The sequence below is a fragment of the Colletotrichum fructicola genome (genome assembly GCF_000319635.2).
Source record: "Colletotrichum fructicola Nara gc5 chromosome Unknown KSG_Nara_v1_contig02, whole genome shotgun sequence".
NCBI classification, from domain to species: domain Eukaryota; kingdom Fungi; phylum Ascomycota; class Sordariomycetes; order Glomerellales; family Glomerellaceae; genus Colletotrichum; species Colletotrichum fructicola.
The window spans coordinates 3854921-3881404 of NW_027094052.1; the positions used below are offsets into that span (position 1 = coordinate 3854921).

The window sequence follows — 26484 nt, forward strand, 5'->3', positions numbered from 1 at the left end:
CGCGCAGCGCAACAACACCTCGAGAGCGCAGGCAACGGAACCTGCAAACAAGGGAGCAGAGAATGGGAAAACGAAGAGAACCAATGGAGCGTGCCTGAGTGACAGGTAAACCGCGGTAGCACTGGATTAACGTGTGGATCCCCCTGGGGATGGTCGGGCTCCTTCAGCGTCAAGGTGGTGGAGGTACGTACCGCCTATCCGCGGACATTTTTATCTGCAGAGGGACCTGGACAGCTGAATGCGAATGCTCATTCGCACCCTTCGCACCCGGGCAGGCAATACCACCTCACCTCGCCTTCGCCTCGCATAGCAGCGCCTTGAGCCGCGAGCTCGCAGCCTTTTTAGCGGGTTTCGAATCCTAACTTGCGCCGCGCCATCTGGGACTTCTGAAAAATTCGCAAAAGATAGAGGGGCACACGGAAGCCTAGCGCTTCCTGGGAGACAGGTGGACCCCCCGGACTGATTGTGCAGTGTGCTCTTCAGGGCCCGTTGGCCCCCATGGCTACCCAACACCGCCCGCGACTGGGGATCCCGATTGGACCTGGATGCAACCACTGTCGAGGCTCCCGGGGCATCCCTCGTGTACCGTCCTAACACTGGATCGCCAATTCAGCGCACCACTTAAATCGCTCCAGCGACCTATGACGCCCATGTGCGTCACTCTCTGGCCCAGGCTTAACCCAGGAAGCTTGACCCAGAAGCTAAGATGGATGACAGGGGCCAGGGCTGCAGCATCACAGCTTTTGCCGGGTTCAGTGCTGCCTTCAAAACTCGCACTCCACGAACTGCGTCAAAATTGCCTCCTTTCACGACAAGGACCACAGAGGCCGCCCGCATCGCGACTTTTCGACAATTCGCCCCTTCGCTCTCCGTCTTGTACAAAAATCACCATGAGTCCTGCGGCCATCTAGTCCTATCGAGCTTCACCGAGCCGAGCCCTACCCCCGCCCACCGCTTTTCACCCCTCCTCCGTCCGTCGCAACTCCAGCCAGTTGCCGGTCGCAGATCCTCGGACGACGACGATTACGACGACGACGACATCCGTGCTTCTCGATCGTTTCCCCCCCGCATCCGCCTCTGAGCCTCGGCATCCACGATGCGTGTTTACCTCCTCCCACTCACCACGAGCCGGACTCTACTCTATTCCCAGCGACTCAATGTAGTGACAACAAACAAGCAAGGCTTGGCAGACAAGGTATCCAAAAAGGCGTCCAAGCTCTGGGCCGGCTGGGAGGCCAAAGAAAGCGGGTGGCAGAAGAAGGTTGTCAACTATGGAAACTATGCCCTTCGCCGAATTCCATATGAAGAGTGGGGTCTGAAGTCCGTCCCGCCAGTTTCTGCACGCCGCAAAGACGATGAGCTCAAGGGCAAGGAAAAGGTTGAGCTGGTATACCCTGACGCAATCATTCCGACGACCAAGGCCGAACAGGTAGTGAGGACGTTGGCGACGGAGCGACATGCCTTGCATAGAAAGAAGATGCTGTGGTGTCTCATTGGAATGCCTATCTCGGCGCCGTTTGCCCTGGTACCGGTGTAAGACAAGCCGCGAGGTCGTTGTTGCACAAGAAATACTGCTGACATTTCTTTTTATTAGGATACCTAATCTGCCTTTCTTCTACTTGGCGTATCGTGCTTGGTCACACTGGCGCGCTCTCGAAGGAGGCAAGCACCTCCGATTCCTGTTGGACAACAAACTCCTGGCTCTGAACCCGTCCAAGCTTCTGAACGATATCTACGACCCATTAATCCCAGCCAACACATCCCCAACGCCATCGAAGCCAGCCACGGGCGACGTCAACCCCCTGAAGGGCAAGGACGAAGCCGTCAAGGACGAAGAAATCCTCCTCTCGCAGGCCAATGGCCAGCGCATAGCCAAGGCCCTCGAACTGCCCGAGCTGGGTGTCGAGATCGAGAGGGCCATCTGGCAGGCCAACCATGCCAAGAAGGTCAAACAAGAGGAAGCCGCAAAGCATGCCGACGCCGACGCTCCAAGGGATAAAGAAAAGTCCACGAGCCCGGGTGAGGACGAGAAGAAGTAGTCTCTGTGAGGCTACCAGTTTCCGCCTGGACGGTGTATGATGTGTGTGTGCTCTTAGACGCGAGCCCGGAATGATATACGAATAAGAATAATGCGGCGTTTTGGTTCCGACGTTCGGATAGACTCCTCTCTCATCTTCGACTGTTTGCCTGTTACGGCTTTTCTCCTCTCTGTTTGATGATGGGTATTGTTCCTTTTAAGTCTCCTCTCTCTCAAAGTAGACGGAGTCAGGACCTAAGGTGCCTCGGAACCCTGGTATATGTGGAAGCCGTGTGCTCGAAGCACTGGCAAGCAACCGCAGATGCACATCAGCCCAATTGCCAGGGCGACTCGCCTCGCCGTGTCTTTGGAGAAGGGGCTGCGAAGCTTTGGGACAAGTGTCGGCCACTGCTGCGGGCTCCCATCTGATGTGTCGACGCCGAGCAGGTCGTCCAATTCGCAAAAGAAATCGTCCTCCTCGCTGTCCGTCTCCTTCCAGTGTGCTGCGCGGATGTGTACTTGAGGCTGCTTCTTTTTCTTGAGGTCGGGCATGATGATTGCCGTTCTCGCCGCGGCGTCCTGGGTGTCGCAGTCGGCGATGATGCTGAGAATCTCCTCCCGGGTATATATCCTGCTTTCCCTCGTCAAGGCCTCCGACTTCCATGCCATGGCAGCCTTGTGACGTAGTAGTCTCTGTGTCGGGCTCACGTCCCCGCGGCCTTGCAACCTTCTCTTCTCCCGCAGCCTCTGGTGCCGTTGAGGTGCGACGACGTCGACATCTGGGTTCAGAGGCGACGGGATGAGCGGGCTGTAGGCGGCCCGGCTCGGCAGCGTCGACAACTTGAGCATGGTTTTTGTTGTCATTGTGGTGTAATTGGGATGGGCGAGGGGTGCTTTAGCTTGGTGGGCTGGCTACCATGGAGAGAGGGACGGGCCGCGCTTCTTCTTTCGTGAGGATTGCAGAGAAATGGTCAGGATGCTTCGGCCCCCAGTGCACTCATGGTAGCTCTGAAAGAGTGGGTTGGTTCCGGGAAGAAAGAGGGGAGATTAGATGGAGGGCTTGTCCGGAGTAAAAGGACCACCGAGATGGAGGGCCGTTATCTTGTCAAAACAGCCGTATCCTGGGGTTGTGGTATGAATGTATGCATGCCCGGGATGTAGAGATATGGACGGCCGCCTCTGCTGGAATGTCTCTTGAACGACACAGGTACGAGAGGGATGCCTCAGACCTGCGCGTTCCTCCCTGGTGTCAGTCTCCAATTCCACCCTGCTCAGCTTGAAACGTGCACCACTTGCCGGGCACACAGGCAGGGTCGAGTAAATAAAGTGAAAACACACCCAAGGGGCGGAATTGGAATCAACAGGTAAAACAAGAGCTCGAATGGCGAAATAAATGCGGGCGTGCGTGCAATCGAACTCTGGACTGGAGTGGGTGTCGTGTTGTATGTATATTGTGCTGCGTGTGTGTATAAGTACGGCTCAAGGCCATGCAGGCACACCACCTCAGCACGCCACGGTTACTCTCACCGTCCCTCTTTTCCCGTCCGATCCCCTGATTCCCTCCGCTCTTCTCCCCCATTCGTCCAGCTCGCCCATGGGGTGCTCTCCGCTCGGGCACAGGAAGGATGTAGGTGGGAGAAGATGCAAGGCGTTGGTTGGTGGTTGTGCATCTTTGGTGCTAGGGGAAGCGTACCGTAGTTTCGTTGAGTTCCGTGACAAAGTTCGCCCAGCAAGGTGGCCCAGCCAGCCTTTTCCCTCTAATCCGTCGGCGGCCGGGGAGGGGGCCAGAACTAAGGTAGACCCCACCCACAGGGCCAGGCCAACCAACCTAACGCTACGAAGCTGCGCGTTTGCGTGCTCCGGCTGTCCGAGCTAGCCCATGAACGACTTTTTTGGACCACGGGCCGCCCGCGCGAGGGCCAATCCATGGATGTAGGGAGGGAGATCTTTTTCTCGTCAAAGTCACCTCACCTTCTGGTCAAGGGGGCAATTGGAGGATGCACTTCTTCGCCTCTTTTTTTTTCTATCGCCATCCGCTAGCTAATATTTTTTCCAATGGCACCTGGACTTGACTCTGGGCTCCCTCAAGCGTTCGACCTCGGCGCACAAGACCTGGAATTCGCAGGCAAGACTGGGAAATTGCCCCTCAATCCATCGTGACCAGATGCCCGGGACATTCTTTGCTACATATCCCCTCCACCTCACTGGCGCTCTGTGAATTTGCCCTCGCCACTTGTTGCTCTACCCAACACAACCTACCCCACGAGGCGCTCTACATGGCGTTACTGCGCCTCACTTGGTGTAATTCTCCATGGGTTCACAAAAACTGCTGCGGGAGAGAGAGCCCTATGGAATTCTAATTGTGGGAGGCAATCAAGGGGACTCGCATTTGCTTTTTCCTAGTGGCTCCCGCAGATAACCCCAAAGACTTTAATGTCTGATAGATAAGACAATTCCCACGCACGGCCGATGTGTTGTTGCTGATAAGTCCCCAACTGCAGCTATCCCTGTCCACCGAACCGATGGATGCTGCGCTACTGATAAGAGAAATGATAAGAAACGCCGCTTGACGTGCCCGCTCGACGGAAAGGGACATTGCATACACGAAAACGAATAGAGGCCATGCGAGGAACGGCGCAAGGGGTTGTGGCGGCTCGGCTGTTGACGAGAGAAGTCAAGACCTGCCTGGCATTCGCCGCCTCGAAGTGTGAGATATGCAAAACATTGAGCCAAGTCTTGGGGGCAATCAGCCACGGAACAACTCAAAGTCACTGAGAGAGAGAGGGAGCTGGAGGAAGAGCTGAAAAAGCCCCAGGCGGGGGAAATCTGGGGCGGGGGGACGTGGGTTCGCAATTGCGCTGTGACAGCGGTTTCTCCACCAGATCCCGGCCTCCCCTCCCGTTCTGCGGTATCTTTTTTGGGGCCGCCGATGCACACGGATCCCTGCCTCTTCGCCGGCGGTTTGGGCGTTGTTCCCAACGACTTCCCTCGGCTTTGTGGGGCCCGCTGCCCTCCGTCCGTCGCGCCGAGGCCCATGTTTCGCCCCGGCGTGTTTACCATGCCGCAGCTGAGGGAAGATGCATCAGCGGAAATTCCTCACGATCAAAAAACATGCGGTGCCCAGCTCTTTTGCCACCCACATCTGGCATTGGTGTTATTATCGATGGTTCATTGTCACTTTCAGCAGCTGCGAACACACAGAGAAGATCCTCAGAGCAACAAACAGAAGGATGTTTGGTTCGCATCATATCACTCGGGAGAGATGGTCCGCAACAATTGTATGAAATAACTCTGTAATCATATTATTGTAGTTGTCGCAATTGCGACAAATGCGAAGGTAGACTCTTGCAACCCCGGAAAGTAATGCTTTATTACTTTACATGTGGTATACCAAAACAGTCACAATTGAAGAAAACTAAGTACCTCATTAAATGTGTAGGAATAGCAGTGCTATGAATTTCGGGTTTCTTTTCTTTCCAGCCCTCCTCTTTTGATTTATTGCTTTCGTCTTTCTTGTCGCTCTCGTCCTCTTTGTCGCTGTCCTTGTCGTTAAAGCCCCTCTACGCATGTTTACTTTAGCTTAAGTGATTAGTTGGCTTAACAGTATTAAGACTACCTGTGAAGTCCACGACAGGGAATACAGGGCTGGCTTCTCAAAGCTTTCGATATTCAAGGGAAAGGATAGAATGAACTTACTGTGGCTAGGCCAACAGGGCAGATTATGGGCTTCCAAATGTCATGCACGTCGTAGAAGTAAATGGAAGAGCTTCAATTCGAGACCTTGGGTGTGTTGAAAGCATCTCTCTCAGAATTGCGTTTCTATACACCAGACCGCCCGCCGATGGGTTCTCTAGACAGATACCCAAGACAAGTCATCAAAATGCTTAATGACCATTTTTTTCTTACCAAGAATCGAGTGAATGATCCCCTCATTTTTGAGAGCATCGCGGAGCAAAACTGCTATCAAAATGCAGCAAAAGCGCCACGCAGCCCGCCGCGCAAGGCCCCCACACTTAGCTAGAGAGATAGACAGATTGAACGAAACAGAGGCCTGCACTCCCACATAATAGACCTCAAATTCGGTGGCCCATGGTCCTCGAAATCTGTCAGAACGACGATGAGCACTACATGGAATGAGAAGCTCGCCCGCCTACAGTGCTCCCTGAGGGCCTACTCTTCTGCGTCGGAACCGACGGAAGAGGGAGACTGGTGGTATCAAGCACGATGATAATAATGGCAATACAAAACACCTCCATAAGTACATCCAAGGGCTCCTAGAGTGCCAACGGTAGACCCTGCGATGTGATCTAGGGCTATATGCACCCCTTCTCTTTTCAAAAGTGACAGTTTCAGGAAAACCCATTCTTTTACAGTGAAGGTTGTGACAAGTCTTCAATCTACTAAGCCATATAGCTGAACAGCAAATGAAGAATAGAGTACGTCCAAAAAAAGTTCAAAAAAATTGTAAAGGACAAACCCATGGCACTGCTTCTACACAGGCAGGACACGAGGATACGCCCCAAGGTAAATACACGGGTATGTTACCAAGGAGATGCTCAATAACAACGAGATTCTAGCTGAGGGTCAAAAGGCTCTGATCTTGACCTTCTTATAAGATCAGGCATTGCAGAATCACGAGACAGAGGTAGACGGGTCTCAGAGGCGCAAATGAGGGCCAAAGATAGCAGCGGCGAACCAACACTCAGAAATGTGGAAACACTCTGTTTTATCAGCGCTTGTTGTCGAATTCGATGCTACCCACGGTCTCGATTTTGCTGTCGCTCAGCATCTATTTCTTGTCAAGACGTAAGTCAAATGTGGAGGATGCGTGAGCTGCGAGTAATGTAAGCCTGCCGCGTTGCGGGTCAAGTTCTCGCGAGGACATTCACCACCCGGTCGCCTGCCCGCCCGCCCTGCTGTGCCGGGGATAGACCGGGCGGTGAGTGAACGCCTGTGTGAAATACAGCGTATTTGTTCTATGCCCACTTGAGATCAAACACAGGCCAAAGTGCTGCTATCGCGTAAGTCGAACTGTAGTGTTAAAAGAGGTTGAATTGAGGGGGTGTCGCGATGCTCATCAAAAAAGCGGGAATAATATATAGGATAGAAGACGCGATGCGTGGTCTTACTAGGTGTGACCACATATTAAGTTACGATAATTTCTATACACAAGTTGAAGCAGATCTCAAGAGAGTAGTACTAAAGAATATTAAATACTAAAACAGGGATAATATTAAGGACAATATAGAGGGGTATTAGCTCTCCTTATATTTAACATACTATAATGTTTTATTTAAGACATTAATATAAAGGAGGATAGAGGATAACAGTAAGAGGAAGGGTGGAGATGAGAGGAAGGGTAACGATAAAAGAGACGAGAGACGACGGGAGAGGTGACGAGAGGTGACGAGAGAGAGACGACGAGAGAGACGACGAGAGAGACGACGAGAGAGACGACGAGAGAGACGACGAGAGAGACGACGAGAGAGACGACGAGAGAGACGACGAGAGAGACGACGAGAGAGACGACGAGAGAGACGACGGCAAGAAAAACCACGCAATAGCCAATTCATTATATCATAGTAATGCGTTATTGCCTCTATTCTCAATCGCGAAAGACTTTTGAGTTCCCACAACCTCGCACGGAAGGTAAGGTATCCTATATACTCCACGCAAAGCAGACATTTCAGGCTCCTTTTTAGCAGCCATAACCACTAACACTTCGCCCCTTTTTCATTCGTCCCTGGATTAAGGCCTCGCAAGCGCTCCGAGGCCTGAAAATGTAACTCGAACCTAATAGGCCTCCAACGCCTACCTACCACTCTCTAGCGACCTGAACATTCGTAGTTATCTGCCCCGTGGGACAGATAACGTAGCATAGACGTTATGAAGAGAAAGAGCAAAAGCAAAGAAAAACACGCAAAATTATAGGTATAGGCATCGAGAAAGAAGCCTGCATCTGCATCGCTCCTTCCATCATAAGGGGAGATTTTCGCGCGGAAGTAGCAGTAGCCGTTGCTCCTGCCACTACACCAACGCCGGCCCCACCTCTGCCGCCGCGCCTGCCGTTGTCACGCCTGCCGCCGGCGCTCAGCATCTCCGGCCGCCGCCGGCCCCACTACCGCCACTGTCCCCGGTATCGATGCTGTCAGGATCCCTATCGTCGGTATCCCTATCGTCGGTATCCCTATCGTCGGTATCCCTATCGTCGGTATCCCTATTGCCATCGTCCGTCCCCGTCGTCCGTCCCCGTCGTCCATCCTCGTCGTCCATCCTCGTCGCCCGTCCCCGCTCTTACGCGGTAGTTGACTGAGGGGTAGAAACTTCTGAGTCGCCCACCATATCGGCAACGCGCAGTTTCTTGGCAGCTCGACCAGACTCGGAAGACGAGTCGGCAGCTTCCTTAGCCTCTTTAAGCTCAAGCTCCATTTCATCGAGGCGTCTCTTGAGGTTGTTCTCCCTTCGATGGCTGTCTTCCAGTTGCTTGTTGCTGGCCTCCAACTGCGATCGTAGCTGCGCCTCGGCCTTACCGCTAATCTCCTGCCCTCTCCTCGCGCTTGCCTCGTCTTGCTCCATCTGGCTGAGCCTTCCGCGGAAGAGCTCGTTGATCAATTCGAGTTCGCTGACGCGGGTTTTCAGAGCTGAGTTGGCTGCAATAAGCTGTTCGTGGGTTTGCGGGACGTCGAGATGGCGGTCGCCGTTCAGAGGGGATGCGGAGCGGTTTTCTCCGCCGACGTTGAAGCCCAGCTGTGAGTCGTCCATATTCCCGAAGACAGGCAGGCTTGGGTTGTAGAGGGAAGGCGTAGCCGTACGGGATACTGGAGAGTCGGAGCCGTCGATATTGCCGTTCGCGGACTTCCTGCGCGCTGCGTTGTTTAGGTCCATACCGTTCGGATCGGCGCCGGCGAAGTTGGCGGCTTGTTGCTGTTGCTGCTTTCTTCGAGTTAGCCAGTGGACCCACAACCGGAAAGAGCTAAAGAGCTCGCGCGCGTACCTTCTTCTTCGCGAGATCTGGGCGCATCGTCTTCACACGATTGCGACTCTTGATAACATCACTATTATAGATCGTCAGCAACACTCCAATACATCAAAATGAAGAGAATTAACGCGCGTTTTCAAACTTATTGGGCGTGCCCGGCCGTGTAATTTGAGGAATAAACCGCAAGCGTTGCAGAGAACCGAGCCATATTCGTCGCGGCGCCATAAAGGCGTTGTGGAGGTTTGGCAGTTTTGGCAAGTGGGCTGCGTGGGTTGCTCCTGGTTAGCGGTGGCCATCATCTTCGCTATCGTCTCTGTCGTCTCTGGTCACCGTCGTCTGCGTGTTCTGTTGTAAAAGAGTGTTGAGGGTTGTGTAATGGGATATGGCACTTCGACTTCGCGATGATGGGACTGGCGGGCTTCTTGAAGGGGGCAGCAGAGTTGAGTTGATAAAATATCTTATCAGACCCACATAAACCCGCGGGCCCCACACTTGCAGGGGTCCTTATCTGGCCACTGAGAGCCAACCACCGACAACGCTTATTTGGCGCGGAAAGTGGTATCGATGCAAGATAGGTGTCGGAGACAGAGGCGACGGCGGGGGACGACAACGACGAGGACGGGGGATGACAGGGGACGATGGGGGACGACGGAGGACGACGGAGGACGACGGCGACAGAGAGAGAGGACGACGACGGAGAGGGACAGGGACTCACAGTGCCAGAAGTGGATCCTCCGCCGGTAGTGGCCGCCGGAGAAGCATAGGTAGGCTGCTGCATCGGCGCAGAGGGAGTCGGCGTGGGCGCGGGCGCGGGCGCGGGTGCTGTCATAGGCGCAGGCGCGGATGCGGGCGCGGGCGCAGGAATAGTCGCGGTTCTGTGGATCACCAGCTATCAGTTCTTATCCCTCCACTTTATCGGCCACGGTGCGGAACGAGGGCGCATAGCGTTTGCAAGGTGCAAGACGCAATGTCGGCTCCTTCGTCCGCCCTTGCCTGGGATATCACGTACCGCAGCTGTGGCGAGCTCGTCGTGGAGTTGGCTTGCGCAAGCGCCGAGATGCCTGGCAACTGCTGCAGAGAAGCGGATGCCGATGTTGACGTCGAACTCGGTCGGGAGATGGGCTCGAGGGTCGTTGGCGGCGGCGGGAGGCCGGAAAGTGCTGTGCCCTCCTCCATGGTCGGTCGGAAAGAGCTTTGGACTCTGTGCGCTTGAGAAGGAGAGGGCGGTCGTTGTTGAGCGTCGCTGAGGAGATGCAGACGAGATACGGAACAGAGTCGATCGAGGTTCCGAGGTTGCTGACTTTGATGGTGAAAGCAGACCGATATCGCGAGATGAAAAGACCGATTCGCGAGGTTGAGTCGGTCTGTGAGATGGACGTCGATGTAGGCGCAAGAGCAGGCGTCGGCCTTACGATTGCTGGGATGATCGCGTTCGTGTGTGGAGAAGGAGGTATCGAGGCTGCGCGATGTCGAGATCGTCTTCTTGCGCGTGGAGTTGAAAATTTCTCAGCAAAGAGAACCACGTGTTGGCCTGTGAGAGTCTCGTCTGATGTGTCGAGGTAAGCCTGCGCCGAATTCGATGTTGCAGGAGACGTGGAGGTTCGCGCGCAGCTCAGGCGGGACAGTGATGCGTGAAAGCAAGGAAGGGGAGAAAAAAAAAATTAGTTGCTGCAGGTGAGCACGGTCCGGATAGCGACTCAGAAGTCGAGAGCGCGTCGATCGATCGCACAGTGGGTTGTACCTGCGAAAGTAGTTCAATTTGGCGGGGAAGCAATTCGGTGAAGCTCTGACAACCAGGTCTGAGACATTAAGTAACCGCTTTGGTTCTTGGAAGTGTGTTTGAAAAGTCAGGCACCGCGGTGGTGTGTTACCATTTCGTCCCCTTAACGAGAGCAAGGCAAATTACTCCCTGCGCGACAGCTTGGCCTATCACGCTTCTCTGCTTAGTTGCAGTCCGGGGACTGGCAGAAGATGCACAATGATTGGACCGGATGCCGCACTCTCGGTGGAGTGCCCCTCAGCCTTATTGTGCAGATTGAGATGGGTCAAGTTGAGGTTTTGTCAACGTAATAGGGGCATATCAACGCCCCTGCTGTGTGGGAGAACCAGTGCCGTTATCTGATCACCGATAATGCCGAAGACGTTCAAGGAGCTCTAGACTTGACCAATGGTGGATGTAGGTGATCACGATGTTTGGCTATCATGCTCGGAGACCGGCTTTCGGTATCTGGGGTGAGCTTTGATGCAATTGTTGAGAGGGGACCTTCATTGCATGTGTCCACAGACTTCAATACGGGATGGTCGATGATGGCGGCAGGAGTCAAATTAGCTGATACCTGCCATTTCGTTATTATTTAGAAGATACAAGGTAATTGGTGTCGTCTTGGCCTGAACTCAAAAGACATGTTCGCTGGAAGTCATCATGAAAGATGACACGAAAGAAGAAAACAAGGAAGTCACTGAAGACAATTGTAACTTCTCCGAGACAAAGCCACTCCCTCAGTAGGTCAACCTTAGCAATTCAATCAGAGAAGAGGCTTTAGAGAAACAGCATGGACACATTATGTCAGTTGGCAACATGATTCGAACCTGACTCTTAGTACCTAGGTGGACCTTGGGTGGCTTCGGTGAGCCCACCACGGACGGTGCTCCCGCTGACTGTAAGTGCCCCGCTTTTATGCTTTTTATCGATAAGAATCTTTTTTTTTTTTTCGATGGCTTGTACTGCCGCCGCATTTTTTCGAAACGGACAGGCGCAGCATTCATCCTCAATCAATCACACACGACATCCGCCAAGATGCCCTCCACATATAAGAAGGACAAGCCGTGGGATACGGACGATATCGACAAGTGGAAGGTCGACCCTTTCACTCCTGCCGACAATGCTGGCGGCACTTTCGCCGAGGAGTCGTCCTTTGCGATTGTTTTCCCCAAGTACCGCGAAGTCTATCTGAAGGAGGCATGGCCTCTCGTCACCAAGTCTCTCGAGAAGCACGGCATTGCCTGCTCGCTCGACTTGATTGAAGGTTCTATGACCGTCAAGACGACAAGGTAAGAGACTGCCTCGTCCTCTGGCACAACCCTTACGGCCAAGTCCACTAACACGAGACAAGAAAAACATTCGATCCCGCCGCCATCCTAAACGCCCGCGACCTCATCAAGCTCCTCGCTCGAAGCGTCCCCGCGCCCCAGGCCATCAAGATTCTCGACGACGGCGTCGCCTGCGACGTCATCAAGATCCGCAGTCTCGTGCGCAACAAGGAGCGCTACGTCAAGCGCCGCCAGCGCATCCTCGGCCCCAACGGCTCGACGCTCAAGGCCCTGGAGCTGCTCACCCAGACCTACATCCTCGTGCAGGGCAGCACCGTCTCGGTCATGGGACCCTACAAGGGCCTGAAGGAGGTCCGCCGCGTCGTCGAGGACTGCATGAACAACATCCACCCCATCTACCACATCAAGGAGCTCATGATCAAGCGCGAGCTCGCAAAGGACCCGGAGCTTGCGAGCGAGAGCTGGGACCGCTTCCTGCCCAACTTCAAGAAGAAGACGCTCAGCAAGAGACGCGTGCCGCTCAAGGTCACCGACAAGGCCAAGAAGACGTACACGCCCTTCCCGCCGGCGCCCGAGAAGAGCAAGGTCGACAAGCAGATCGAGACGGGAGAGTACTTCCTCGGCAAGGAGGCCAAGGCCAAGGCCGCCCAGGCCGAGAGGATCGAGCAGCAGAAGCAGAAGAAGGAGGAGAAGCTGCGCGAGAGGGAAAAGGATTTCGTCCCGCCCGAAGAGTTGGGCCACAAGAGGAAGAAGAGAAAGAAGAACGAGGACGACGAGTGAGAGGCGGCGGTGTTGAGCGTGGTGGAGATTATCATGTAGATTGGAGTGGTGGACGCCTGTTGCATCTCCGCAGAAAAGGGGTCGCCGCGCACATTGGTGAGATGGTAGCTCGCCCAAGATACCCTTCCATTCAAGATTTCAAGAGCTTTCTCACGTTAGCAGTGGTAGATTGCTGGAGATGCATCAGGTCAATAGCTGTACATCAGAGCATGCAATGTCACGATGGGAGCACTAGCGGGGTGTGTGTGTATGTAATGAAGTTGACTTGAGAATAAAGTTGACCAAGCTACCCTAGAGAACCACGATGACTTCGGCTTCCAACGAAATCCCTTGTCCAAGCAAATTCTCTCTGCACATCTCGGATCTTGATTCTTCCCGGTCCAGGACGCTGTCAATGCCTAACGGCGCTTGGTCCATGGAGCACATTCTCTCTCGACGCATTCTTTCCGTCAGCGTATCAGTCCCGTCTGCGACTTTCAACCCGAGCAGTCAAAGTAGCGACGGTAGTAGTACATTCCCATCGTTCCGTAAGGGTAGTAGAGCTCCCAACCGTCGTCCCAGCTGCCCCACTCGCGGCCGGCGTACTTGAGCGTCGGGTAGCGCATCTGGTTGATGAAGAAGACGGTGACCCAGCGAAGGCCGGAGAAGATGTCGTGCCACACGCCCCAAGTCCAAGGGTGGAGGTCGCCGGTAAGCTCGCAATCGTTGTAGAAGACCCAGGCGCGGTTGGGGACATCTCTGTTGCTCATCTCGTGGCACCAGGCGCCGAACATGCACTGGCTGGGGTCTTTGTTCGGAGTACACCAGTCGGTTGGGTCGGGAGGATCGACCTCGCGGCGGCGAAGTTCGGAGATGTCGGGGCTGCTGGTGGCGTTGTTGAGGTTGGAGGCGGTCAGGAGGGCGTTCCAGTGCTCAGGGTCGATGGGGATCAGCTTGATGCCGCGCTTGATGGCCTCCTCCTCAGTGATGTTGAAAGGGTTCTCATGGTGGAAGGTGGCAGGAGCGAGGTGGGGACCGAGAGTAAGCTGGGAAGGAACCTTGCCCAAGTTGACAGCAGGGGCGGACTTGATGGAAGAAGTGGACTTGTCGGTGTAGTCATAGGCACGCTGGGTGTTGATATGGGCAGGAGCAACGGATTGCTTGAGGTTGTTGTTGTTGTTGCCGTGCTCGAAGTTGCCGTTGTTGGTGATGGCAACAGTGGCATCAATAGCAACGGCACTCACAGCCATGAAAAGCATGAGGGCCACAGCTGAGATGGCAAGGAAGGCTCTGTGCCGCATCTTGAAGGGAAGGATGGTGTGGGAGTCGTGCAGCTGACAGTGGTTGTGATTCTTTGGGGGAGTAGTGTTTGGAGAAAATCTGTGGGAGAGGTGAGGTGGGAAAAGAAAAAAGAAAAAAAGATGTGAGGTAGGTAGGGTGGGCGAAAAAAAGGACGTAAGGAACAAGAGACCAGAGGTGAAGTGGGAGGGCCCTCTAAGCGAGATGTACATCAAGCCCAAGGAAGGAGCCAGCACAGTGAACAAAATTCAATGTTGAAAGTGAGAGTGACGGTTCTCTGGCTGATGTCCAGCAGATCAGAAAGTACAAGAGAAAAAATCCATACAAAGATGAGGTGGCCCTTGCAGTTCTGTAGGACTTCGTGGGTGACCATCCATCTGGCTACGTCGTCTAGGTGCTGTATGTTGACATTCAGGAGGAAGCTTTGACAGTTGCTGTCGTAGTTCGCTGTTTTAATACACTACCTTATGAGTTGAACTGGGAAGGACCTCCTCAGTGTTCCTTCCCAGACACGGTGTACTTGGATTACCTTATTCAGAAGAGCCAAGTAGGAACATAACAACAAATAATGATAAGGCCCTCCACAACCCGGAGTCTAGTAGACATCATAAGAGCACTCATAAATTGCTTGTCACATAACTCTGGAATAACAGCGCCATCTGTGATGTTTTCTCACTGTGGGACAAGGACAACACCGGCAGGTGATACGTGGATAGCAAACACAAGAAGCTGGCATGCGCTCGAATTACAATTTCTGCGAACTCATCTACAACTTGGATGGCGACGCCGCCGTAGAATCGTTAAACTCAACGACCAGCTTACCAAACTGCTTGCCAGCCTCCATGTCCTTGAACAAACTGTCAATACCCTCAAGATTCGTCAGTCCCTTGACCGTGCGGCTGACAATTGGCCGAATCTTCTTTTCTCTGACAAAGGCAACCATATCCCTGAATTCATCTCGCGAGCCCATTGTCGTGCCCTTGAGCTCCACGTTCTTCAACACCGCTTGCATCAACCAGTCCATCTGCGGCGACACGGTCATGCCATACTGGCTGATGACACCGCCGGGCTTGAGCAGCCTCACGGCCTTGCCCACAATGTCTCCCCCGGCACCATCGATGACGGCATCGAGGTAAGGGCGTGACCTGGGAAGCTGGCCTTGGAGCTTCTTCTCCCAGCCGTCCTCCTTGTAATTTACACCGCCGGCCGCGCCCATCTTCTTGGCCCTCTCGATCTTCGCCTCTTCACCCGAGGTGACATAGACATTGCAGCCGAGCGCCACGCCAAACTGCAAAACTTGGAGCGCCACGCCGCCGCCAATGCCCGTGACGAGAATGTTTCTGCCCTTCTCAGCGTTGCCACTCTTCGTGACCAACGCACGCCAGCCGGTGAGGCCGACAAGGGGTAATGCGGCTCCCTCGGCTGGCGTCAAGTGCTCCGGTGCCAGCTCGACTTCGGCTTCGGGGAGAGCAAGATACTCCTGTGCGGTGCCGTCAGGGTACAGTTTGGTTGCACCGATCACACTGAACTTGCGAGCGTCCTCGGGGCCATCGGGACTCGAGGCCCAGCCGCGGCTTGGGGTGATGACGACGGGCTTGTTCAGGAGGTCCTTGCTGGCACCCTCGCCAACCTCGACAACAAAGCCGTAGCCGTCTGCAAGTAGTGGGTGGTCGAATGAGATGCCGGGGTAAAGATGGCGCCGGATGAAAAGGTCACGGTGGTTAAGTGCCGCCGCAGTGAGCTTCACCAAGACCTGCTTAGGGCCTGGGGAGGGTTTTGGGGCTTCATTGAGTTGCAGACTGTATTTTTGGGTAAGCCATCATGAGATCGTCCAGCAGATGAAATGTATCTTACGGGTAGTAAACCTTCCCGGGCTTTCCCTCGATCTGTTTGACCGTGATGGAATACGGCATCGTGATAGTCTTTTGAGTATAAGTCTTCTTAGTCTTCTGCTGCGTGTATTTGGTACCGTTCGGTCCACTGGTAGGTGAGAATGACGAGATTGCGTTTTTATGAAGTTGCACGTTCGGTGATGATTATTAATGCCGTGTATCCCAATCCCGGCGGAGACGGTGCAATTGCGTGGGGGAGATGGACGTTCCCCGGCTCAACCTCCACACAGCCGGGGGACCGGCCCCCGCATTGAATGACGCTGACGGCCGTGAGGAACCTCGGCATTTTGGGGGGTTGAGCGCTAAGAGAAGCCCCAGCGCATGGGCCACCTGAATTGATCTTCGCTGAAGCCCATCGTCGGCTTCCATGTCGTCAACCAACCGGAATTCACAAATGACAATTCGCAAAATGCGACGTCTTCTGCATTGGTATCGTTTACAATTCTCGAAGACGCGCTAACATACACATACGGATGTAAATTCAAGACAAAGTGGCATCACACTGCCCAAGTTTCAAAATCACCAATTCACGCCCTGCATCTTGACAGGCACATGCAGCAACCGGTCGCCGCTCTGGGTTGGTTTGGGCATGTCGCCAGCCCTGATGTTGATCTGTAGAGCCCAGTGCATCAGTCTGGGCTCGCCGAGCCCCGAGTCCCTCCCTTCGCGCCACTTGACGAATTCCTCCTCCTTGACTCCGTTGCCGAGATGCTTGTTGTCGGTCTTTTGCTTACCAACTGCGGTCGCCGCTACGGGGCCCCGGCCCTCTGGTGGGTAATCATGGCCTGTCCATACTTTGGTGTCTTCAGGCAAGTCAAGCAGCTTCCGCACCGAAGCAAAGAGGTCTCTAGCATTGCCGCCGGGGAAATCGCAGCGGGCGGAACCGACGTCGTGGTTGAAGAGCGAGTCGCCCGCGAAGACGTTGGCTTTGCGGCGTGTTAGTGCTCGTTTCAAACTTCTGCTTTTGGGAGCTTACCTCCGACCATGTACCCCATGTGGTCGGGAGTATGACCTGGCAAATGGATGGCCTTTGCCTTTAATCCGCCGATACTGAAGACCTCGTCTTGGTCGAATAGCCGGTCAAAGGCATGGACATACTCCTCCTCAGCGATGCCGTACTTGTTTGCGAATCTCTCTTGCACTTCTCCGATCCGCCAGCCAATGCAGATCTCGGGCGCTGCGCCGTCTTGCGCCTCCCGCAGCCGGGACTGCAGGTACTTGGCCGCTGTCAGGTGATCGGCGTGGACATGCGTCTCGAGAATCATGCCGACCTTGTAGCCCTTTTCGCGAATGACTTCAAGCAGGTCGTCGGCGGTCTTTGTGGAGATTGCGCTTTTGGCGGGGTCGAAGTCCAGAACGGAATCGATGATGACAGCTGCCTTGGTGGAGGGATCAGCGACGATGTACTGCCATGTACCCGTCACCGGCTCAAAGATTTCATGGGTAACTGGTTCTGGAGCCATTTTCGGGTAACTCTGTGGATGGATATGTCTTGTTAGGACTTGGATGCGGTTCATTCGGTATTGCGCAGGAGTGCGTCGCAAAGTCTTAATCGAGGCGGCCTCTCAACCGAGTCTTATATCGACAGGTCGAAACATATCCCATAAGCCTCGCCGTCTATCAACGCCATCTTCCTCCGACCGTTGACGCCGTGGTCACCGAGCAAGCCCCCGCAAAAGCGCGTGCTTGGAGGCAGCATCCCGGTGAACGGGACCCACTCTCCGGCGACGCCCGTGCCCCCGGAGTGTTTCCCGACGTCGGCGACCTGGAGTGGAAACGGTCACCGGTGCCCCAGGTCTCGGGGACTTTCAACTCTGAGGAAGCATACTTATCAAGGTACACCCCAGTGCGGGAGCGCTGCCCATTGATGCAACCTTATTGATCCCCTTGAGACTCTGGTCCACCAATCAAGTTTCGCTATCCGGCTTCTGGTTGGTGAATGCCGACCTCCCACACTGATGCATCGTTATCTTCTTGGCTGTTTAATTGTTCCACATCGCGATGCCCATCTCCCATTGTAGTTGTCGCATGGCTTTCCTGCGAGAACAGGCCTTCCCGAGTTTCTGAAGCAGCGCTCCCTCGTCCAGAGCATTGTTTTTTTGGAATCATCTAGCGCCATGTCGTTAGCGGGGGAGAAGAAGGCGCAATGGACGCCGAGTCAAGACTAACTCAACGCCACCCATCTCTCGAATCTAGGACTACGTCCACAATGAGCCGAACCAACGGCCGACGTGTAGGAACCCGGTCTACCACGACGCAGATGCGGACGGCAACACTGCCGACAGAGTCGCCCCATTGGCAGGGACCCCTCTGCTGGGGCGGGAGCTCACCTAGGTCAGAGGGGAAGCGCGGCGTTTGCGACGACGGGGTTTAATAAATGGAGCCCCGCTACCGAAACCACCATAATTTTAGGCCATTAATAACCCATTACTTTCTTCCAAGTCCCCGACGCTCATGGCCTCTCGGGCTTGATTCTGTAATCAACGGAGACACCCTCCGTCCGGCGGCCTTTTCCCCTGACTGCAGTCTCGTTCTCGTTTTACACGTTTTACAAACCGTATAAGTTCATCCGACAAGCCTAACGAGATTTGGCGTTTGGAGATAGACTCTCTCCACGCATCATCAGGTTTTTCACTCGTTTCGGCAACCACTCATATAAAGTCCTGCGCTGCTTCGCACCAACCCGGTTCATCTCAGTAAACCCGCGACCAACCATAACCATGGCGACCGTCTTGTCAGGCGCCGCCTTCGGTGCCGCTCTGGTGGGAGCGGGCGTATATCAGCCCTCCGTCATTATTGCTCAGCTCAAGCTGGAGAACTGGCACATGATCCAAGCGTTTCTCGCCGCGGCCGCCAGTAGCACGTATGCCGCGCTTCCTTCCCTCGTGCATGAACACGTCGCTGACGCCGTTGACCAGACTTATTGTTGTCACTCTGGACAAGCTCGGCTACGTCCGCCCTAAACCCCGCAGCCCCTCTCGTCTGGGCCTCTTCTCCGAGTACGACGGCAACATCCTCGGTGGCTCAATCCTCGGCGCCGGCATGGCCCTCTCTGGCTCCTGCCCGGGCACCGTCCTGGCCCAGATCGCGGTGGGCACACAGTCTGGCATCTACGTGCTCGCTGGCGCCGTCTCGGCGGGCATCGCATGGACCGGCTTTCTCCAAAAGGCCATTACGTCCAACGCCGTCAAAGCCGCCCCTGAGAACCCGAAGCTCACCGTCTATGAGCGCGCTGGTATTAGCAGGGCAGCCTCCTTCATCGGCATCGAGGCCGTGTTCGCCGGCGTCATCTATGCTACGATGAAGTACACCCCGGCTAGCCCCTATGCCGTCGTTGCGCCCACCATTGGCGGCCTCTTCATCGGTCTCGCCCAACTCTTCTCCCTGTTGACACGCAAGTCCATGCTGGGCGTGTCAACATCCTACGACGAGATTGGCAGATACTTCTGGTGGGTTGTCCAGGGCGGCGGTGAGAAGGGCAAGCCGGCTTCGTACAGCAATATTCTCTTCTCAGCCGGTCTGGCCGCGGGTGCCTGGGCCCTCGCAAACGCGTACCCGGCGTTTGCGCTCGGCGCCGCGGATACGGCCGTGTCGCCGGAGCTCGCTGCAGCAGGCGGATTCCTGATTGGCCTCGGATCCAGAATAGCGGGAGGCTGCACATCCGGACACGGTCTCAGTGGCGTGTCTATTTTTTCTACGGCCAGTTTTGTCACCATCATGTCCATGTTTGGCGCGGGAGCCCTGGTTGCCTCATATTTCCACTAGATACATCTGTAGTTATCGTTCTTTTTGCATAGCGGCACCCATAGCGAAATCTCCTGAAACATTTACCCGTGTCTCAGCCACTTCTGTGTGGCCCAGGTCGTACAAATCCGGGGTTCTGCAGTGGTATGCGGGAAACCCAAGGTGGACGTCATGTTGGGAGGTCGGCGACCATAGAAACTAGTCGTGGCCCTAGCCAACCGTAGTCACCGGAAGAGTCGGGACTTTGTATGGTCGCCGACCAGCTGTCCAGTTCCCGTCTCAACTTCATCTGAAGAGTCCAAGACAAGAACCGGCATTCTAAGTGAGGCTATAATGTCCTCCCCATGGCTGACTGCTGCACGTTTGACACATGGACGGTGGTGTGGCCGATGCTAAAGCTGTCTGTCTTCGTTCTATAGTACAAAGTCCCTAGCGTTTGGGTTCGACTACACGCGCATTCTTACCAGCAGAAGAGCTGAGCCGTATGTACATGGCAGGCTTCTTTCAGGCTGTTCACACTGGCTCAGTTCAAGCTGCCGACTCCTTCTTGGCCGTGACTTCAATCTCAATCCTCATGGCTTCCTCCATCAGACCGGCTTGAATCATGGTGGCAGCCGGGCGCACATCGGCGAACCACTTCTGCAGAATAGGCCAAGTCATCTGAAAGTCGTTGCGGTCGGGCAAGATGTAATGTACGCGGACAACGTCCTTCATCTCCGCGCCGGCCGCAGCGAGAGCAGCAGCGATGTTCTCCATTGTTTGCTCGGTTTGCTCGACGATGTTGGGCGAGATGACTCCAGTCTCATAGTTGTACCTGTCTCATTGTCAAGTTCCCTGTCGCAAATTCTCAAACGGGCAACGTACCCCGTCGTCCCGGACACAAAGATGAGGTCGCCCGACACTACGGCGCGGGAGTAGCCGATTTGTGCCTCAAAGGCCGAGCCCGAACTGATGTTTCGTCTGGTCATTGTGGGATAGGATGAGGACGGGTGAGAGAAGGGTATTGGGCAATGAGCGTGGGATGAAGAGGTTGGCCGAAGTCTAGGTTCTTGAATACTTTGACACTACGCCGTAGAGGGAATGGTGGAAGAGAGGGGACGAGGTCAAGCGGGCTTCCGCTGCTGTTGAGTCACTTGATTTACAGGGGGATGCAGAGAATTAGACAGGGTAGCTAGGTGAAGCCAATCAGGACCCCATTTCACGACCCTGACATGCCAGATTGGGACAAAGGCTTCAGCTGCCGAAAAGCAGCAGACACCAACGCAGGACCGGAATTTTCTTTTCCTCGGTGAGTCAATCGTTTCAAACGGAGGCGTCGTGGAAAGATAGCAAAGAAGTACATGGCCCATTATGGTCAGCTACGACCTGCGCGAAAGTCAAAAGCGAAGATGGGAGTGTCAAACGGACCCCCGCACCTGTCTTTCCACGGTCTCTGGGAAACATCAGCGCCACGTGGGACCCCTGCCAACGAGGGACTCCTTACACCGATGGCTCCGGCGCTCACCGAGAACCAATTGACGACAGTTCTAGGTACTGCGGTAAATCCCATTCGCTATAGCCTTTAGTGGCCACCGAATTCAGATGAGATGGAAGAATACTTTGAGTTCGTCGATGAAAATGGCACAAATCAAGATATGAGGCGCGGGGTTGATACGTGCGTTCTGAATGGGAATAACTTCACCTTGGCGCTTGCAACGACGTTCTGCTGAAATCAATTGCTTGGAACATCTTTGGGATCGTTGCTCCGTTAAAAGATTGCAAAAAGTGAAACTGGTCAAACATGTCTGCCTTTTTGGCAAGACCACCGGCTGGGTTCGCCGCACCTTCCAGAATGAAAGGGCGGCCACCAAGGAAGCCTGCTCCTGCCGGGCTGCTCAAATATTTCACCCCCATCTCACCTTCCCAATCTATGCTTTCCCACTTTCACATCAACACATTACGGAAAACCTTGAACAGTCGTGTACATAAGTCACCCCTGGCTTTCGCGACAATCCGAGCCATTGACCCTACCTCTTCCGTCCCCGACACTTGCACAATCCTGCCTGCAGCGGGATCTCAGAAGCCACCTTCACTTCACCCCACTATGTCGTCTTCTCACATGGACATGGACGATCCGGAGACCCTCCTCGAGGGCTCCCAAAAGACCCCAAAGAAGACACCCAAGAAGCCCCTCCAATATCCCGCCGACATCCCTCGCCTCACTCGGTTCGGTCGCGGCACGTACGGCGTCAAGACTGGCCCCCTTCCAGATGGAACTGACTGGTCTAAGCTCTCCGTCGACATCATCAAGGAGCAGCTCATGATGCGCAACGTCCCCACCGACGGCCGGAAGCAGGTCCTCGTCAACCGCCTGCAGAACTGGCAGACCTACTACGACGGCCAGACAGTCGACGTCCGCCCCGTCGCCGAGGGCTTTGATCCCGCCGACGAGGGCGCCAGCTCCACCCCCAAGAGCACGAAGAAGCAACGCAACGGCGTCCCTGTCAACGACCATAGACACATCATGTCCACCAAGAAGGCCATGACCCAGCGCATGTACATCATCAAGCAGTACACCAACGACGAGTGGGGCAACCCGAATCGGCTCTCGCTCGCTGTCCGTGGAGCCGGCGACGACATGTACACCGTCACTATTGCGCATGAGACGTCGTGCACTTGTTCCGCTGCCGTAAGTGGTTTACATCAATCAAAGTATAGAAGTGCAACTACTAACATCTCGCAAGAAATTCAACCCGCGAAGCAACTGCAAGCATGTCATCTGGGAGTCCCACGCATCTCAGCATCACCAGCATCTGCTCACCATGCTCTAGATGTCCCTACGCACGTCTTGCGCGCTCCTGCCGAGATCCTCCCTCAGAGAAGGATCTCCGACGACGAGCTCGCCACGATCTTTGCTCGCGCCCCAAAGATCCGCCCTACCCAGGCCGAGATCGACAACGACCCCGCCTTCAAGGATGGCGTTCCCAAGTCCAAGGAGGGCAAAGACTGCATCGTCTGCTACCAGGCGTTCGGCGACTTAGAGACGGTATGCTGCGGTACTTGCGGCCACTACGCCCACACCGGATGCTTCGCCACATTCGCACGCGAGAGCAGCGGCTGGGGTACCAAGTGCCCTACCTGCCAGGCCAAGTGGAACCCCGCTGGCAAGTCGGAGCAGGATGTTTGAGATATGCGCAGGTGCTTTGATGTTTTGAGATGATGAGTGGATGACGGGAGCAGATGAGAAAACTGGTATGGGGAGCTAATAGTTGCTGGGAGAGCGATTGTGGAGGAGTTGGGAGATGACGAGATATCAGCGGGAGCTCTCGTGAATGATGAACAAGTAAACTGGCAGCGCAAACTAGCGGTAAAATGATGATAGGTACTGGCAAATAAAAACACCCTCTGTGGGTTTGGTCACAACTCGAATGTGGTTCTGAATGATCTATGCATTGGGAGTATCGTGGAAACACTGGCTCGCCCCCTCCCCTTCTACAACTTCGAGTCCATCGCGCAACCCTTCCAGGCCCCTCCTTGAGGGGCCGACGGAGAGGAAGCTGCCTGCTGAATACAATCAAGGAGAGAAGCAATATGTAAATCCCCGCGAATGGCCAAGTCTACCACGGTAGCTTCATTAACAAGGAAAAGGAAAAAAAAAGTAACAATCCCCCACGCCTTCACACCACCGGGTTTTTGATGTGTCCGTAAAACTCCAGAACGCGGTAAAGCCGACATCTCATACCCATCCCTTTGGAAACGGGTACAAGACAAGCAGTATAAGGCAAGCAAAAAATGCCCGTGTCGATGCCAAAACTTTCGTCTCTCTTCTTCTCTCACCATTTACCATCCCAAGTATCCCCCACGCCTGCGCTGGCCCGGCTTTCCATGACCGAGAGAACAATGACGAAGCATGCTGCCCTCTTACTTGAGCATCGAGTGGGTGCGGATGCCCTTGGGGCCCATCTCACTGTGAAAAAAAAAAGGTATCAGTATATGAATGCGCGGTCAGAGTAAGAGAAGAGAAACTTACTTGTACTCGATTCTGCTCAAGCTCGCCAGACGCTGGGCCTCGAGGCCGGCCATATCCAGGTTGTGCTGGCAGAAGGCGATACGAGCCGCGACCTGCGCGCCGAGGAACATGGCCTCCTCGAAGCCGTTCTTGTTCCACTCGCCCAGATACGTGGGAAGCGCTGCCAGCTTGATGCTCGTGGGCGTCTGGCTGTGGAAGTGGTGGGCGCCGCCGGGAGTTCCGTTAGCCTCGCCGGGGCCGGGGGTGCCCTGGTGCTGCGCCGACGCCGTGGTTGCGGCCTGGAGCAGGGGGTTGACGCCGGAGCTGTTGGGCGGCAGCTGGTGAGAGGCGCCGGTGAAGGAGCCGGTGGGGGTCTGGGCGCCGGTGCCGGTGGGCGTCGCGATGTTGGAGGGGAGCTCCGAGGTGAACATGGTCGCCGTGCTGGGCGAGATGAGGTGGCGGGCCGTCAGAGTCTGCATGATGTTGTCCTTGAGGCCGCGGAGGCGGGCGCCGTTGCCGACGAAGATGATGTTGTCCCAGCACAGGGGACGGATGTACATGTCGTCGATGCTCTGGACGGTGCGGTAGATGGTCGTGACGATCCGGTCAATCTCGCCACGGTCTGCAAAGGTGAACCGCTCCAGACCGACTTCGATGTCGCGGCGCACGCGCTTGGCCTGTCTCTCGGGAGGGGCGGGCACGCCGTTGGTGGCCGCAGGGGTCTCGGTAGGGACGACGGCGGCGGGCTGGGCAATCGTTCCGTTCGTCTCGGCGGCCGCAGCAGGGTCGGCAGGGGTGGCCTCTGCCGGCTTCGACTCGCCGTCAGGAGCCGGCGCGTCGGCGGGCTCGGCGGCGCTGTCCGTCATCTCCACGTCCTTGGACTCAGTGGGGTTGCCGGACTCCTCCTTCTTTGGCTCCTCCTTGGCCTCCGGCCTGGGCTCCTCCTTCTTGGGAGGCTGGACCTCTTCTTGAATGACCTCCTCAAAGTGGAACATGTTGTGCGTGCGCTTCGAGTTGGGCAAGCGGACAGGCTTGGCAGCCTCTGCCTCCTGAGCAGCTTTGCCCTTTCTGCCACCCTTGCCCTTCTCTTGCTTCTCCTTCTCCTTCTTGGCCAAAAAGTCGCGCGCGTTGCCCGCCGTAACGATGCTGGCTACGTCAAGAACACCCTCGTCGCCCTTGGGTTCCTCGGGCTCTTCGTCACCGGCAGCCACGGGACGCGCTGGCTCGCTGGTCTGAGGTGCCTCGGCAGCCGGCGCGGCAGACGGCCCGCTCCCAGCAGCCCCTGCCGTCGAAGTAGTTGGCAGCTCCATCAGCTTCGCTTTATTGGGCGCATATGGGAGAACCTCGCAGACGTGGCTCTTCTTCAGCTGCTCAGCCATGTCGTAGGTGAAGTCCTTGCTCTTGAGCTTCTCGACCAACTTGCGCGTAAAGATCTCACCGCCGGAGATGAAGCGCTCAGGGTTCGGGGCGCCCAGCTCGCCGTAGCTGACCACGCGACCGTCGTGTATGCAACTTACGTCGACCTTCTCGTAGCCAATGTCCACCACAGTCACGTTCGGCCACTTGACGCCGTACTGGGAGGCAATGCCGCTGTGCATCATGCACAAGGCCGGGGTTCGCGTCTTCTCGAATATGTAGCGCGCAATCGTCTCGTTGTCGGGGCGGGTCCATTGGGGCGAGGCGATGAGCATGATGGGAGTGTTGTGGTAAGTGGTCGTGAGCATGCTGTGAACATGGTCGAGGAAGGCCAGGAAGGCCTCCATGTTGGCAATGCGACCGCCTGAGAAACCACTCAATTAGCATTGCAAACCTTCTCGCGTTGCAATCGTGCCCACCACGACGTACCTTGAAGAGGGTAGATGGCGCCCTCGCTCGAGTCTGTGTCTTCAACCCACTCGTACTCGTCCTCATCGGTACGCGGCCCGTCGATGGCGAGAGCGCCATTGGCGCCAGCCTTCTTGCGCTTGAAGGTGTGGAAAGGGCGCCATTCGCCCGTCTCCTCGTCCTTGAACATGCGCGTGGGCATGCGATGGACAGGCGGGGTCAGCTCGCCGCATCCCAGCTGGGCCATGGTCGTCTGGCTGCCGGGGCAGATGATGAGGACCTGGTCCTCGCGGAACTTGCCCGTCTGGGTCGACATCTTGCCGGCGCGAGGGGTTGTCGCGGCACGGGATTGAGCTGGAGTGTCGTAGGGCGTGGCAGAGCCTGGATTGTCGTCGTAGGTGGCTCGAGTTCGAGGCTTCGTGGGCGTAACCTGCGCGAGTGTCTGGGGCCGCGATCGAAACGCGTATCTGGCAGAGTCCTCTTGGGAGCTGATGCTGGTGCTGGTGCAGCTGCTGGCGCCAGCTGTAAAGCCACTGGTGGTGTTGGAGCCAGAAAGTGCTGGGGTGGTCCGTGCAAACAGTATGTTTGCTACAATGTTTTTCCGGTCCGTGCAGCTCTTGCACACACAGCAAGGCATAGACACCAGAGTAGCAATCATGATGTTGATGATAGCAGTTTGGTGATTCACAAAATCCGAGGCTGTCATGGTTCAAAGGAAGCAGCTCAGAGTCTTCTTTCGGTCACAAAGTCATAAAGATCTGGGGCTCTAAGATCGAGCAGCAGCTCCGCTCAAGCAAGCTGCAGCTTATCATGTTATCGTGCGGCTTAAAAATGGGACGGGGAGTGTTCTGAATGATTGAACATTATCTTTATGCAATACGTAGTAAGGCTAGGCTACCATTGCCGGGTGATCTTGTTGGGTTGCCCCTCA

The 26484-nt window shown here is 55.3% G+C and overlaps 10 protein-coding genes across 10 annotated transcripts; 4 read left to right on the forward strand and 6 right to left on the reverse strand.

Moving 5' to 3' along the window:
• Positions 1-1096: 1096 nt before the first annotated feature.
• On the forward strand, positions 1097-2039 carry CGGC5_v003821 (Uncharacterized protein; the record flags this gene model as incomplete). Its single annotated transcript, XM_032022606.1, has 2 exons — positions 1097-1533; positions 1595-2039. 2 exons carry the CDS (start codon positions 1097-1099, stop codon positions 2037-2039), a joined length of 882 nt encoding a protein of 293 aa, XP_031880513.1.
• Positions 2040-2272: 233 nt separating this feature from the next.
• Positions 2273-2866, reverse strand: CGGC5_v003822 (uncharacterized protein; the record flags this gene model as incomplete). The annotated part of the gene is made up of 1 exon (XM_032022605.2): positions 2273-2866. One exon carries the CDS (start codon positions 2864-2866, stop codon positions 2273-2275), a length of 594 nt encoding a protein of 197 aa, XP_031880512.2.
• A 5445-nt stretch (positions 2867-8311) lies between these two features.
• On the reverse strand, positions 8312-10172 carry asd-4 (GATA type zinc finger protein asd-4; the record flags this gene model as incomplete). Its single annotated transcript, XM_066151193.1, has 6 exons — positions 8312-8947; positions 9012-9072; positions 9178-9259; positions 9712-9871; positions 10006-10064; positions 10103-10172. The coding sequence occupies 6 exons, from the start codon at positions 10170-10172 to the stop codon at positions 8312-8314; spliced, it is 1068 nt and encodes a 355-aa protein (XP_066009548.1).
• A 1621-nt stretch (positions 10173-11793) lies between these two features.
• Positions 11794-12827, forward strand: KRR1 (KRR1 small subunit processome component; the record flags this gene model as incomplete). The annotated part of the gene is made up of 2 exons (XM_032022601.1): positions 11794-12047; positions 12110-12827. The coding sequence occupies 2 exons, from the start codon at positions 11794-11796 to the stop codon at positions 12825-12827; spliced, it is 972 nt and encodes a 323-aa protein (XP_031880518.1).
• A 476-nt stretch (positions 12828-13303) lies between these two features.
• On the reverse strand, positions 13304-14107 carry CGGC5_v003825 (uncharacterized protein; the record flags this gene model as incomplete). The annotated part of the gene is made up of 1 exon (XM_032022600.1): positions 13304-14107. The coding sequence occupies one exon, from the start codon at positions 14105-14107 to the stop codon at positions 13304-13306; it is 804 nt and encodes a 267-aa protein (XP_031880492.1).
• A 764-nt stretch (positions 14108-14871) lies between these two features.
• CGGC5_v003826 (putative metallo-hydrolase) lies at positions 14872-17460 on the reverse strand (the record flags this gene model as incomplete). The annotated part of the gene is made up of 4 exons (XM_032022597.2): positions 14872-15904; positions 15960-16085; positions 16521-16923; positions 16974-17460. 4 exons carry the CDS (start codon positions 17458-17460, stop codon positions 14872-14874), a joined length of 2049 nt encoding a protein of 682 aa, XP_031880600.2.
• A 1257-nt stretch (positions 17461-18717) lies between these two features.
• CGGC5_v003827 (UPF0394 membrane protein) lies at positions 18718-19762 on the forward strand (the record flags this gene model as incomplete). The annotated part of the gene is made up of 2 exons (XM_032022596.1): positions 18718-18860; positions 18916-19762. 2 exons carry the CDS (start codon positions 18718-18720, stop codon positions 19760-19762), a joined length of 990 nt encoding a protein of 329 aa, XP_031880603.1.
• Positions 19763-20269: 507 nt separating this feature from the next.
• CGGC5_v003828 (RutC family protein) lies at positions 20270-20709 on the reverse strand (the record flags this gene model as incomplete). The annotated part of the gene is made up of 2 exons (XM_032022595.1): positions 20270-20555; positions 20606-20709. 2 exons carry the CDS (start codon positions 20707-20709, stop codon positions 20270-20272), a joined length of 390 nt encoding a protein of 129 aa, XP_031880604.1.
• A 1115-nt stretch (positions 20710-21824) lies between these two features.
• Positions 21825-22907, forward strand: CGGC5_v003829 (uncharacterized protein; the record flags this gene model as incomplete). Its single annotated transcript, XM_066151194.1, has 3 exons — positions 21825-22409; positions 22465-22505; positions 22604-22907. The coding sequence occupies 3 exons, from the start codon at positions 21825-21827 to the stop codon at positions 22905-22907; spliced, it is 930 nt and encodes a 309-aa protein (XP_066009549.1).
• A 734-nt stretch (positions 22908-23641) lies between these two features.
• arp9 (SWI/SNF and RSC complexes subunit arp9) lies at positions 23642-26211 on the reverse strand (the record flags this gene model as incomplete). Its single annotated transcript, XM_032022593.1, has 3 exons — positions 23642-23687; positions 23751-25509; positions 25575-26211. The coding sequence occupies 3 exons, from the start codon at positions 26209-26211 to the stop codon at positions 23642-23644; spliced, it is 2442 nt and encodes an 813-aa protein (XP_031880602.1).
• Between the last annotated feature and the right edge of the window lie 273 nt (positions 26212-26484).